This window comes from Staurois parvus, unplaced genomic scaffold, assembly GCF_062004578.1.
Source record: "Staurois parvus isolate SC_StPar_1 unplaced genomic scaffold, SC_StPar_1.0 ptg000586l, whole genome shotgun sequence".
NCBI classification, from domain to species: Eukaryota; Metazoa; Chordata; class Amphibia; order Anura; family Ranidae; genus Staurois; species Staurois parvus.
In genome coordinates this window covers 2,466,363-2,480,002 of record NW_028318382.1, presented here as the reverse complement: position 1 = coordinate 2,480,002, position 13,640 = coordinate 2,466,363, and the positions used below count along the sequence as shown (strand labels likewise).

Sequence of the window (13,640 nt, the reverse complement as noted above, 5' to 3'; positions counted from 1 at the left end):
TCTGCCAATCCCTCCACTGACTTCCGATTGCACAACGGATCAAATTCAAAATTCTAACATTGATGTACAAAGCTGTCCATCATACTGCCCCAAATTACATCACCGACCTAATATTCAAGTACCACCCAACACGCACACTCCGCTCCTCACAAGACCTCCTTCTCTCTAGTTCCCTGGTCTCCTCCTCCCATGCACGCCTCCAGGATTTCTCCAGGGCGTCACCCATCCTCTGGAACACCCTACCGCAATCCAACAGACTATCATCTACTCTCCTCTCCTTTAAGCGCACCCAGAAAACCCACCTCTTCAGGGAAGCCTACCCCACCCCCTGCTAATTGCCGACCTCCTCCACTCCTCCTACCACCCAATCCCCCACAGCTATCTCCTCCTGTACCACTATCCCCTCCCTCCTAGATTGTAAGCTCGAAGGAGCAGGGCCCTCGAACCCCTCGTGTATCACATTGTATTGTTATTGTACTGTCGCATGTTCTGTCTCCCTTTGTAATGTACAGCGCTGAGCGAACTGTTGGCACTTTATAAATACTGTATAATAATAATAATATAATATGACAATATTTTTATCCTTTGTACACAAAAAACTTCTTAAACAGAGTCAATATCAAAAAGGATAATGGTGGGTATATGAGCGCTAGTAAAGACAATAATATAAGCAGCTGGCATAAAAGGTCAACCTCCAAAAAACATGTATATAAAAGAATGCAGCGCTCTACAATGACATAAGACTGATAAAGCAATAGATAAGAACATAAAACAATAAAATGCACTAAAATTGGCGCCAAGACAGAAATATAAATAGCGTCTAGGTATGACGCATAAGGTGCAGTAGTGGCAACCTAAGTAAAAACGTTGGATAAATCCAAAAAGTGCACAGTCATACAGAATGATGGTGATAATAAATGTGCTGTGGAGCGCAGCAGTATTAGTGCTAGTCACGTCTAGGTATGACGCATATGGTGCGTGAGTGACAACAAATATCCAATATATCAAGTAGGTGAAACTCTGTGCTTCAAATGGGTGTAGAAATGAGAATATATTGCATTTACCAGATAGGGCAATTTAAAGCGCATTTGAGTAACAGACCACTCCTAGTCATCATCATCCTAGGGGTAACCTCAGGCATACATCTAAACATCAGCTGATCATCCACTGCTACTCTCCGGATTTCCAGGATAACTCCGCTCCAAGTGTGTATGTACCCAAAGTAAGCAATACCAGAATCCACCTTAATAGCTCATGAACAAATGAGCCAGAAAGAGAAGTTCTAGATAGTGCAGTATGTTTATTTAAGTGGTAAAACGATATTCACAGAAAGCACCGTTGCTATTGCTTTATCAGTCTTATGTCATTGTAGAGCGCTGCATTCTTTTATATAGAGTTCAATATCAAATAAAGGTAGGTACAAACTCCAAAACCTGCCAAAAACAGGGCACTAGAGGGAAATTAACCACATACACTGACATGTCTCCATTCTTAACAGTGGCTGGCGGGGACTACTGGCGTATCCTGAACCCTGGAGAGTATCGTGTAACAGCACGGGCTGAGGGTTACACCCAGAGCACCAAGATATGCAGTGTTGGCTATGACATGGGGGCAACCCACTGCAACTTTGTCCTGGCTCGCTCCAACTGGAAGAGAATCAAAGAGATCATTGCAATGAAAGGCAAAGGACCTCTTCGCCTGGCGCCAGCTGGAGGTCGCAAGCTCACCCCTGCACAAAGACTCCGTCTTCAGCGCCGCCGTATGTGGCTGAATCGTCAACGCAACCTTACCACCACTCTTCCACCAACCACCACTCTTCCACCAACCACCACTCCTTTTGAACCAACCACCACTTTACCTCCGACCGATACCCCAACAACAATGCCACCCCGCCGGTTGGAGCCCCCTACTCCTTCAGAATCTCTGTGGGACACAGAAACTGAGACCTATACAGAAATCGTTACAGAGTTGGAGACAGAGACCTGGGAAGAGGATGCCACTACTCCTGTGGCTCCTTTCACCACAGCAGAGACTTATACTGTAAACTTTGGGGACTTCTAAGAAGGAAAAAATGAATGAAAATGGGCTACAGACTGATTTTTGTCATAAAATTATTCAAAATTCTACCCCTAAGGAGTCAACAGTTCCAGAAGGAGGAGGTAGGGGTGTTGTCTATAGCAACCAGATTCCAGCTGTCAGTTTTCCAGTGCAGACCAGAAAATGAAAGGTGGATTCTGACTGGTTGCATTGGAAGACACCTATTATAAAGCACCCCTTTTCATGTGTATATAGCAATTGACCAAGGGTAGGTCCACCGTAACTCCAGAGAACAGTGATGTTGTTCTAAGAAGGGTCTTGCGGACTCACTTAATGCTTAAATAAACCCTTGCAGTGCTAGAGTTTCCATACATCAGGACATACTATATCCCCCTCTGGCAGAGAAGGTAAATATTCCATAGGAAAAATTTATATGCCTGTTAGATGTCTGGCTTAACACCCTGCAGGTCCTCCTGGCAACCGGCCACAGAGCACATTGCTGTCCAAGTATGTAAAATCTCATCAATTACCAATAAAAAATACATTTCTACAAATCTCACTGACGCCTGTGAAATGTTCAATAATCCTCCCATTGATGATATCCAGAGATGGGGCAGTGAATGGCACGTTTAACAATACAACACAACATAAAGACTTTTAGAGGCAGTTTTATTATCTTACTTCAACTCCTTTGTATAAAAATACAAAAGAAAAAAATGGTGCTTGGCAATCATGAGATCAGTGATACAATAAAGCCGATCTCAAAGCAAGAGGCTACATGATTGCTGAAATTAGGGGCTTGCTCATAACAGAAAGTAAATATCACTATCAGCTCTCTGTTATATACCACTGGGATACGTACACCACAGCCCACATTTAGCAGCCTATTTTAAATGTGGGTCATGGGTTGAAGTCTTCATTGCTTAAAGTGGTTGTAAACCCTTAGGTCTACCCTGTGAAGTGACTGGCCTCAGGTGATACACAGAGATGAAACAAACTCTCAGCTCTGAAAAGCAGGGGGTAGGGAGCCAAAGTTACACTCACTGAGGAGAGCTCTGAGAGGTGATTGGAGGGAAGTTCACACCCCCTTCATACAGCACACAGGAACAGAGTTGAGGCTGTAAATCACAGGCTGTGCCCTCCCGTCACCAAATTTCTCTTGGTGTCATTAAAACGTTTCAGAAGTGACTCATGCTTATAGCAGAGGAACAAGGCAGCAGACAGAAATTACACTTAATGCTCTGGACTAAGACAAGCACACATTATAAAGGGATATGTTTGGTTCACATTTCATGCCTGAGGTTTACAACCACTTTAATGCAGTGGAGAGCTCAGTGATCAGAGAAGAAATAATCATGTGACTTTGACAGGTCCAACGACCAGACCCTCTTCTCAGCTTTTTTTTTTTTACTCATCTTGAAGTCAGCCTGCTAAGCACATTGCTTCGCTTTATAAATAACCAGTATCTTTTAGTAACCAGTTTTTATTAAGCAGCAGTATGGCCATATCACTACTTTATAACTAACTCAACCTGTAATTATATGTAAAATGATTTATGGCCATAGTGCCTAGCCAGGAACATGACTTCCTATATCCTGGTTTACAGCAGTAACTTGGTTGCTCTTTTCAGCATTATAATGATGTGAGCAGTCTCCAGGCAGAGGTGAAGTAAGCAACAAGTGTCATCTGCCTAGCTCTGCAATGTAGCATATGTTTGTTGATGACAAGACTAGTCAAACAGAATTACAAATTAATTAGCAGGTAAAGTGTTTAATGTGTATGCATTTTAACTACTTTAAACCATTGACTTGAAGAGAATACAAATGTGATATTTCAGTTGTGTGTTGTAAGCCATTAAAAAGCAACTTTTGAGAAAAACAGAGTTTAGGACAGCAAATATGCAATTTCTTCATAACACCCATTTGAATTTACAGTATATCCATTATTGTGATACCAATGTGGATACACAGATACAGTATGCTTGTCCAATATTTCTTTTTACTACAAAATGCACATATACAGCGAGGAACAGATGTATTTGAACACCCTGCAATTTTGCAAGTTCTCCCACTTAGAAATCATGGAGGGGTCTGAATGTCACATTGTAGGTGCATTCCCACTCTGAGAGACAGAATTTAAAAATAAATTCAGGAAATCACATTGTATGATTTTTAAAGAATTTATTTGTCTTGCACTGCTGAACATAAGTATTTGAACACCTAAGAAACAGCAAGAATTCTGGCTCTCAAAGACCTGTTACTGTGCCTTTAAAAAGTCCACCTCTACTCCACTCATTAATCTAACTTAGTAGCACCTGCCTGAGCTCTTTAAAGACACCTGTCCACCCCACAGTCAGTCAGACTCCAATTACTACCATGGGCAAGACCAAAGAGCTGTCAAAAGACACCAGAGACAAAACTGTGGACCTCCACAAGGCTGGAAAGGGCTATGGGGCAATTGCAAAGCAGCTTGGTGAAAATAGATCAACTGTTGGAGCAATTGTTAGAAAATGGAAGAGGCTAAAGACGACTGTCAGTCTCCCTCGGACTGGGGCTCCATGCAAGATCTCACCTCGTGGGGTATCACTGATGATAAGAAAGGTGAGGAATCAGCCCAGAACTACAAGGGAGGAGCTGGTCAATGACATGAAGAGAGCTGGGACCACAGTTTGAAAGGTCACTGTCAGTAGAACACTACGCCTTCATGGTTTCAAATCATGCATTGCACGGAAGGTTCCCCTTCTCAAGTCATCACATGTCCAGGCCCGTCTGAAGTTTGCCAATGACCATCTGGATGATCCAGAGGAAGCATGGGAGAAAGTCATGTGGTCAGATGAGACCAAAGTAGAACTTTTTGGTCTAAACTTCACTCGTCGTGTTTGGAGGAAAAAGAAGGATGAGTTGCATCCCAAGAACACCATCCCTAATGTGAAGCATGGGGGTGGTAACATCATGCTTTGGGGGTGCTTTTCTGCGAAGGGGACAGGACGACTGCACTGTATTAAGGAGAGGATGAATAGGGCCATTTATTGTGAGATTTTGAGCAACAACCTCCTTCCCTCAGTCAGAGCATTGAAGATGGGTCGTGGCTGGGTCTTCCAACATGACAACGACCCAAAGCACACAGCCAGGATAACCAAGGAGTGGCTCCATAAGAAGCATATCAAGGTTCTGGAGTGGCTTAGCCAGTCTCCAGACCTAAATCCAATAGAACATCTTTGGAGGGAGCTGAAACTCCGTGTTGCTCAGCGACAGCCTCGAAACCTGACAGATCTAGAGGAGATCTGTGTGGAGGAGTGGGCCAAAATCCCTGTTGCAGTGTGTGCAAACCTGGTCAAGAACTACAGGAAACGTTTGACCTCTGTAATTGCAAACAAAGGCTTCTGTACCAAATATTAACACTGATTTTCTCAGGTGTTCAAATACTTATGTTCAGCAGTGCAAGACAAATACATTCTTTAAAAATCATACAATGTGATTTCCTGATTTTTTTTAGAAATTCTGTCTCTCAGAGTGGGAATGAACCTACAATGTGAATTTTAGACCCCTCCATAATTTCTAAGTGGAAAAACCTTACAAAATTGCAGGGTGTTCAAATACTTCTGTTCCTCACTGTACAAAGCAATACTAGGGAAGTGGTATTAGGTGTGTTTCACCTGTGCTAGCAGCACGAGAAAATGTGTATATGGACTAACACGGGGCTTAAAATTTCAAGTCCTGAGCTACTAGCCAGGCCTTAGAATTACTCGCCACCAACAAACAGAGGCACCTGTACACACACACAGACATATACATATACACACACACACACACACACACAGAAACATGTACACACACAGACACATGTACACACACACACATGCAGACACATGTATACACACACAGGCACGTACAGACACGCATACACACAGATACATGTACATACACAGAAATACACACGCACAGACACATGTACATACATACATAGACACATGTACATACATACTCAGACACACACACATGTACATACACACGCACACACGCACATACATGTACATATACACACACATGTACATACACACAGACACATGTACAATTGTACATGCATAAAAAGTTGCAGTACTTTGATGTTTACTCACAGATCCGGGTACTGCACTCTAGGGGGAGGCAGAGAGCACAGCACACACTCCTTGCTTTGCTTTCACTGCGCTCAGCTATTTAGCAGTCTGACGGCTCCCAGTGCCAATGACAGATCCAGCCTGAGCTCCGAGCCTGCTCAGCAAGACGGCCCTGGGGACACACTCGCCCCCACCATAATTTCCACTTGCTACTGGCGAGCAGAAGTTTCAAGCCCTGGACTAACATACAGGGCCAATAACACCCACAACGGTATGCAGAAAGAACTCAATGTGAACATGACATGAGCCAACAGTATATTTAGTACCCGCCTGCCCATTTAGAATGACACCAACTCTGCCTCATCCCTGTTTTGCTAGTCCTGCAGTGTATTACCAGAAAAAATTAGTAATAAAACTTGTCCCTTCACATACATGAGACTCCATGAGTAATATTATATCTCAGAAAACTACTGCAGTCCATCAAAGCAAAATACACAAATGCACAAGTTTTGCGTATCAGGAAAGCAAAAGAGAAGGCTTTTCTCCATGTAAAAGCTGAAATGGCTGTTGGCAACTGTAATTGCTTTTCTACTGCCTCTCCACAGAAGCCTATTAACCCAGCAGGAACAGACAGTTTAAGGGTCCCCATGGCACCAATAAATTCTAGAAAATAGAATGGATGTATATAAAAAAAAAAGCAATCTTACAGGGTGGGAATTAACCTGGGATGTTGTGGAGGAATCAGGGATGGTTAATTACTGGTAAGAAAACTTCAAATGACCCATTTCATCCTCCACCACAGCCCATGATCACAGAAAAAATGGCGGTGGGGGAGGGGAGCGGACCTATACAAAATTTGTAAAACAGATCTGAAGTCAAAATTTTACATTAGGTCCCCTGACCAGTTACCACCCTGAAATACTAACCTAATCACTTGAGCAGTCTCTCTTCAGATCCAAACAGATAGTGCTGCTGTGATACTTACATTTGTTTGTCCTCATGTGGGGTAGAGGAAGCGATACAGCGCATTTGCCTCACACAGAAACTGTCTTTGGCAAAGAAGCGGAGGGATCACAGAGGCTGTGGAGGAATTGAGCCCAAAAAGAATTGGTATTTATTTACTCTCAATCTTTAAGCAAGTTGTAATGAGATACTCAGAAAAGATGTGCAATCTGCTATAAAACCTGGAACAGAAATACACTGAGGGGGTTTGGTAGGGTGGAAACTGTCCCAAGCAGGCTATCACATCATTTACTGTCTTAAAGAATGAATGGAAAAAAGGTATTTTACTAGACACATAGAAGCACTCTACAATTCATTTAAACTTTCATTTTATTTCCTGGGTATCTACTTAGTAGAATTGGACAGGTAAACTGATAAGCTCTAATCATTGTGGATATATTACACGGGAAGGGATGTTTTGAGCAGAGTATTCTAATGGTTACAACTCTTAAACCAACAGCTTGATGTTCTGGCTAACTTACATTTACTATATTCTATTTGTGTTCTGCTGGAAGTGTGAAGTAAAGAAACAAATGGTTTCATTGCCTGGACATCAATGCATGTTTCACACTTTCTATTGAATTTACAGTCCTTCTTGCCAATTTCCTGACCTACCACAGTCCAAGAACTTTTGGTAATCACAGTCTTAACAGAAAAAATGTTGACAGACTGTCAGTTAAATGATTCATCATCTGCACCGAATCCAGAGAAGCTGATTGGCTGACATTGTAGAGTACGGAGGTTCACCAGGCAGGCTGTCTGTGTACTGCTGAAGTCTGGTATGGTGAGTAATAAAACACGTTGGCCCTCAGGACCTGTTGGGATTACAGAATTGATCAACACTCTGCATAGAACATAGAGGACATACACATCAAGTATTCTTACTCTGAGCAGGCTGTATGCAAAATATTGTACAATTAAAGCAGAACTTTTGCCCAAAGTTTCTCAACTTTTTTCCAGTCAGGGCGCCTTTGAAAATAATTTTCAGTCTAGACGAGGCACCCCAGTTAGGACTTGGTTCACATTACTGCATGTTGGGAAACGCATGCAAAATTGTTTGCATTCTCGACATGCACACAAACGCACTGATCTTTAGCAGATGCACAGGAATGTCATTAACTCTTATTAGTACCCGCATGCATTAGCAAATGCAGTGCGTTTTTGGTGTGGTGTGATTTAAAATAAAAAAAATAAAATAATGAATTGGGGACTAGGACCAGTTCACACCAGAACATGGTCCGCAAAAAGGCATGCTCTGTGTATGTTTCCCGCACTGCAGGTGATTGCACTGCCCTTGTGATCTGCATGCGAGTACCAATGCATTGTAAAAGTGTCACTAAACCCAAATCATAAAAAACTATCAATAAATGCTGTATTACATGCTGTTCATACTCAGTCACTATGGGATATTTTTTTTATGTATTCTGCAAAAAACCTGGCTGATCCTGCTGCTCTTTTTCGCCACCTTCTGTCCATGTCCCCAATTCAGCTAGGGATTCTGCAGCTGTAGTGGCAACTCTGCACATGCTGTTTTCAGTGAGTTTTTTGACAACCTTTTTCAACCAGGATGCCATGGCACCCCTTGAGAAAGGCTGCTCTAGCCACAGGTATCTTTACAAATTAATAAGGGGAACAATACGGTACCTCGTTAGGTGTATTATATTCTCAGTTTAGTCCTGTTTACTGTATATTTCATTGCTTTCTAACAAACCTTATACTACATCCAAAACTCTACTTCTGGAACAGGCAGTGAGGGGATCTGGTTGTTAACCTTCCCTTTCCACTTGTTTGTTCACAAAACCTTGTGTTCTGTAAAGAGAATACAAGGCTTTCTGTGAAAGGGAAAGAGGAGAGGCAGGTAAATGAAAATACGGATTCTGTGTCTGAAAGCCACAGCTCATCAACTTCCTCACCTCTTGTCTTGACAAGGGAGGAGGAGAGGGAGGGTAAATGTCCGGATCCTTTCCTTGTACAAGAGCAAAAGCTTTTAAAGCCAGCACCGGAAGTGGAGCGCTGGATGTAGTATCTGGTGGGTTGAAATGAAATATACAGTAAAGAGGACTGAGATGAGCATGTAAAACACCCGACAAGAGGCTACTTATTTTTCTTTTATGAAATTGTAAAGATACCTGAAGCTGCAGTTCTGCTTTAAAGATCTGGGTTTTATGCAGAAAACAATAGTAAATGGTATCAACAATTCAAAGATCCCTTACAATTTCAACACCCTACTGCTGGAATGCAGAGAACTACAAGGGCTTTGAAAAGTATATATGAGACCGCGGTGGCACACAGAAAGCAAACTACTTACCTTCAACTTCTTTACAGCTGAATTTGGGAGCACTTCCACAGAAATAAACATGGGGGCAGGTACGCAGGATAAAAGGGTCTGATGTGTAAAAAGGGTAACAACCTGCAGGAAAGGAGAGATGTTACGTTGCCAGACAGCCATCCTGGGTGAATTACAATGTATATTGTTGAAAAAACCTGAAAAATTACATTGTAAAAATATAATCAAGATTGCCTACTCCTATTTGCAAAGCAAGCAAACAAGCCAAAATATTACCCATTTAATGTGCTGGGGCACAGAGTCTTTCCCTACAATGACATTAGGGAATGCCAAAAGATAAAAAAAAAAAACAGCCAAATTCCTGCAGACTTAAAAGAGAACTATAGCTAAAGCTCTTTTGGCTATACTTCTCCTATGGATCACAGGAGTGCAATTCGTTCTTCACTCCTTTGGCCTGTTTTCAGCCATTGGCTGAGTCAGAGACTGACAGAGCTGGAGAGTAACAGTCCCAGGTTCTCTGCAGCCTGAAGACAAAGAGCTGAGCGATCAGCGGTGATTGGTCACTCCGTTCTTGGTCTTAGAGCCAACAGGGGACATATGCAGCAGATGCAGGACCTATGCTGCATCCACCGAAGTATAATTTTTTTTTATTTTACTAAAACCCAAACGTCTCTTTTAATGTTTCCTTTATGTTACAACATAGTTATTATGGTAAATACCTATTAAAAACAGATTCAAAACTTTTAAGAAAAGAATTTATAAACGATAATTCCCTATAGTAAGCAGACATTCGTGCATATTTTAGATCTAGCTACTCCCAGTTTTTATTAAAGAGTTAGTTCACCTTTACAGAATAAAATGAAAAAATGTAAAGGTGAACTAACACTGAACACTCTAGCCCTCCTCCCCCCGCTGTACTCACCCCTGGGATGGCCAAGCTGTCAGCACTCCCACAGCTGCTGCAGCATTTCAGGGATTTGAAATTCCTGCTGTTCTCCGTGCAGAGCTACTGGAATGGACAAAATCGATCCTGATTGGCCAGCATGATCACAGTGAATTGATTAGGTCCCTCCCAGGAGTGGTGTATGGAGAAAACGAAGAGCGGGGATTTCAAATCCCTGGACTGCTGGACCAGATGCGGGGGTGCTAAAAGCTTAGCAACCCTAGAGGTAAGTACAGTGGGGACCAGGGCGGTGGGATGGTTATCCAACGTTCGTTTTTTCTATAAAGGTGAGCTAACCCTTTAAATTTTATGTCTTGGCAAAATAAAAACAAAAACATAATCAGTGCATCTCTGCAATACTTATATATTTTTACATGTTTTTTATCTTAAGAAAAAAAAAAAATGTTGATCTGCCAGAAATCCAGTGAGCTCCTAACTTCCCGTTTCAGTTGACAGCACAGTGCCATTGCTGCATTGAAATCCCAAACAGTGTTGTCAGTCCTGTCCAGTTCTCCTGTGCTGGACTACAGAACACCCCCACCTCTCCTAATTCCCATAACATAAGAGGTTGTTAAAGTTTAAAGTTAAAAGCTTAGTGGATATCTTCCAGGATCAACAGATACTATTTTGTACCTTCAGTGCCTTTAAAAGGATAAAACATGACAAATGAGCATGTACTGGAGGGATGTACTGAATAGATTGTTTTTTTCATTTTCTTAGATATAAACTTACAAGATAAGTTCACCTTTCATAACATATTACATCCATATTTAGGCTGTAACATGTAGCATTTTATGATCAGACCAGTCCTCACTCCCCCTGCTTGGACAGCTAGCGGGGGATCTTCTCCCCCCTCGCTAGCTGTCACATTTAAAAAAAAAGCGTGGCCGTGCGGGTCATCGCCCACGTCATTCATTCACCGGTGTTCTGTGAATGAGAAACTACAAGTCCCAACAGCCTTTGCAGCTGTCGGCTTGTAGTTCTCAATGAACTACCACGGCACTGTGATAGTTCATTGAGTCTTCCTGTCAATATATCTGCTTGCCCATACATCCCATACGGGCAAGCAGATATACTGACAGATCTGCAAAAGACCTGCATTGCACCATCTGCTGATCTCCAGTGCAATGGATTACAGGCTCCCAAAACAAAAAATAATAAATGCACATTTTTTTACCTGCAAAAAAATATGCATTTATTATTTTTTGTATAAAGGTGAACTTATCCTATAAACTAGTCCAAAACGTTACCTTGGTATCTCAAAGCATATTGCTATTACTGGATATAAACATATTACATTTGAACAATTGTATACTGGTGGTCCATATTAAAATTGAAAGGCCATTTACACTGGTGGCAGCCATTGCTGCCCCTCTGGAAAGCAACTTGTGGTGGATCGCTTCTCAGAGGGCGTTTGACAGGCTGTTGGGAGGCGATATGTGGTCTTCTCACCACCTGTTCTAACCCTGAAAAGCCCGCACTACTGTGCAACAAAAGCGTGCATTGCATGGGGCTACAGGTGGTGTTCAGTGGCAATACTGCCTGCCAAATGTAATGGGGGGGTCGAATTTTTATTTTTTGGCCACAGCATTCGTACAACCCTGTCTAGCTGCCTCTGCAGATTAAGCGGACAGTCAGGGGGCTCAACCGCCTATTTTTACTGCCCCCTTCCCTGGCCACACATGTGAACGAGCCCTAAATGTGATTAATTTTGCCTTCTAGGTGACGATGTGAAAACATGCTATGAACATGCTATGCTGTGAAAAGGGTAATCTAATGCCCATAATGCTGACCACCATGCAAAAGTTTTAAAATCAGAAGGACTTGGGTCGATGGGTTTTTGTTTGCTTCAAATGGGTTTTGCATTCCAATACAAGTCAATGGGAATGCAAAACCTGCTTGATGTAAGTCAAATGCAGGTCAGAAAGGTCATCAACTGCAGGTCAAATCACCTGTCATGAATTCTGAATGATCTCAGAAGCATATGAAACTCATTCCATTAACATAAACCCAAAGCCAGTCGACACAGGTGACAAATGACTGAAAGTGACAAAAAGACATGACGCAGGATTGTGACTCGCAATAAGAAAGCAACTGTTGCAAAAGTGACTTGTGTTTCAATTTTTTTGTCTAACTCCTGCATATAAATTAATACATTTACTAACCGATGCACATATTTGGTTTCTAATTGTAAGCAGACAGTAGTGAATGCACAGTGCACTCTTACCCAGTGTGTCTGGGGCAGTAGGACACAGGTGCCCCACTTGTAATGTCCACTCCAGGATCTCCAGGTAATCCTGCATACTGCTGTACTTGAATATGTCAGTAATGTTTTGTCCAGAGGAACCCAGAAACCTGTGGAGATAAGCAGTCACATTCCACATTCTTTCCGGTGTATTTAGTCTGTCCAATATAGGAAAGGTAGGGAGGAATACCTAATTCCATCAATGTCTGCTTCATACGGGTTGGTTACCAGCTGAAGGGTAGAATACGGAGCAGCCTGAGGAAACATGCATCGGTGGAGGGGCTGCTGAGGCAGGACATAGTTTGTTGGATCAAAAGCACCAGGCATGACATCTACAAACACAGAGCCCTGCACATAGGAAAGAATTGAGATTACACAGGACACACACAATTCTAACACCACTTCCAGTAGAAAGGGCAAACATCCAATCATATGCAGGGTAATTAAAAAAAACAAAAGACAAATAAAAAAAACCAAAAAAAACAACAACGCTTACACTGAGCTGGAGAAGGATCTCATCAAGCATCTTTACAGCCTCCACACTGGCTGCTTGAGTCTTCTTGCTAAGATATTTGGCCTAAAAAATATAACCACAGCACACCATGCAGTTGATATAAATATATATAAACTGTTTTACCTGCCAAACAATCTATAATCTTAGTCAGTCTGTGATCTAGGAACCCCTGCCTAACACCATAGCTAGGTTCTTGACCTTACTTTTAAACCCAGAAGCAATTACTTATTATATTGCAGCTTACCAATGATTAGATGTGATGGCTGCATTCATTTTCTTTTTATTCTTTCTTTCTTCTATTTTCATCTGGTTATCCAGCCAGTAACTCAGCTGTTTTTCAAAAGCACAAGCTCTCTAATATGTGTCACATTACATGGATGAGGCAAACCAATAATTATTGGCAGGAGTGCTTACAATGATAAACTTTTATTTATTCATATAAAAACCTTTTTCCTAAAAAGGAAAATAGCTGTTTGCTGGAACTGATTATAAAGTGTGAACTGGAGTTTGGCTTCA

At 41.9% G+C, this 13,640-nt stretch overlaps 2 protein-coding genes across 3 annotated transcripts in view; one reads left to right on the top strand and one right to left on the bottom strand.

Moving 5' to 3' along the window:
* Nucleotides 1–2,596, top strand: part of AEBP1 (AE binding protein 1) — a 98,464-nt gene extending 95,868 nt beyond the window's left edge. The window contains exon 22 of the mRNA XM_089692458.1: nucleotides 1,499–2,596. Coding sequence (XP_089548584.1) covers nucleotides 1,499–2,061 — 563 coding nt within the window. The 3' untranslated portion in view covers nucleotides 2,062–2,596. The remainder of the gene's footprint in view (nucleotides 1–1,498) is intronic.
* Nucleotides 2,597–7,447: 4,851 nt separating this feature from the next.
* Nucleotides 7,448–13,640, bottom strand: part of POLD2 (DNA polymerase delta 2, accessory subunit) — a 32,640-nt gene continuing 26,447 nt past the window's right edge. For both annotated transcript variants that reach the window (XM_089692456.1, XM_089692457.1), the window contains exons 7-11: nucleotides 13,107–13,187; nucleotides 12,801–12,958; nucleotides 12,593–12,720; nucleotides 9,444–9,545; nucleotides 7,448–7,950 (exon numbers count right to left, since the gene is read on the bottom strand). In XM_089692456.1, coding sequence (XP_089548582.1) covers nucleotides 7,808–7,950; nucleotides 9,444–9,545; nucleotides 12,593–12,720; nucleotides 12,801–12,958; nucleotides 13,107–13,187 — 612 coding nt within the window. In that variant the 3' untranslated portion in view covers nucleotides 7,448–7,807. The remainder of the gene's footprint in view (nucleotides 7,951–9,443; nucleotides 9,546–12,592; nucleotides 12,721–12,800; nucleotides 12,959–13,106; nucleotides 13,188–13,640) is intronic.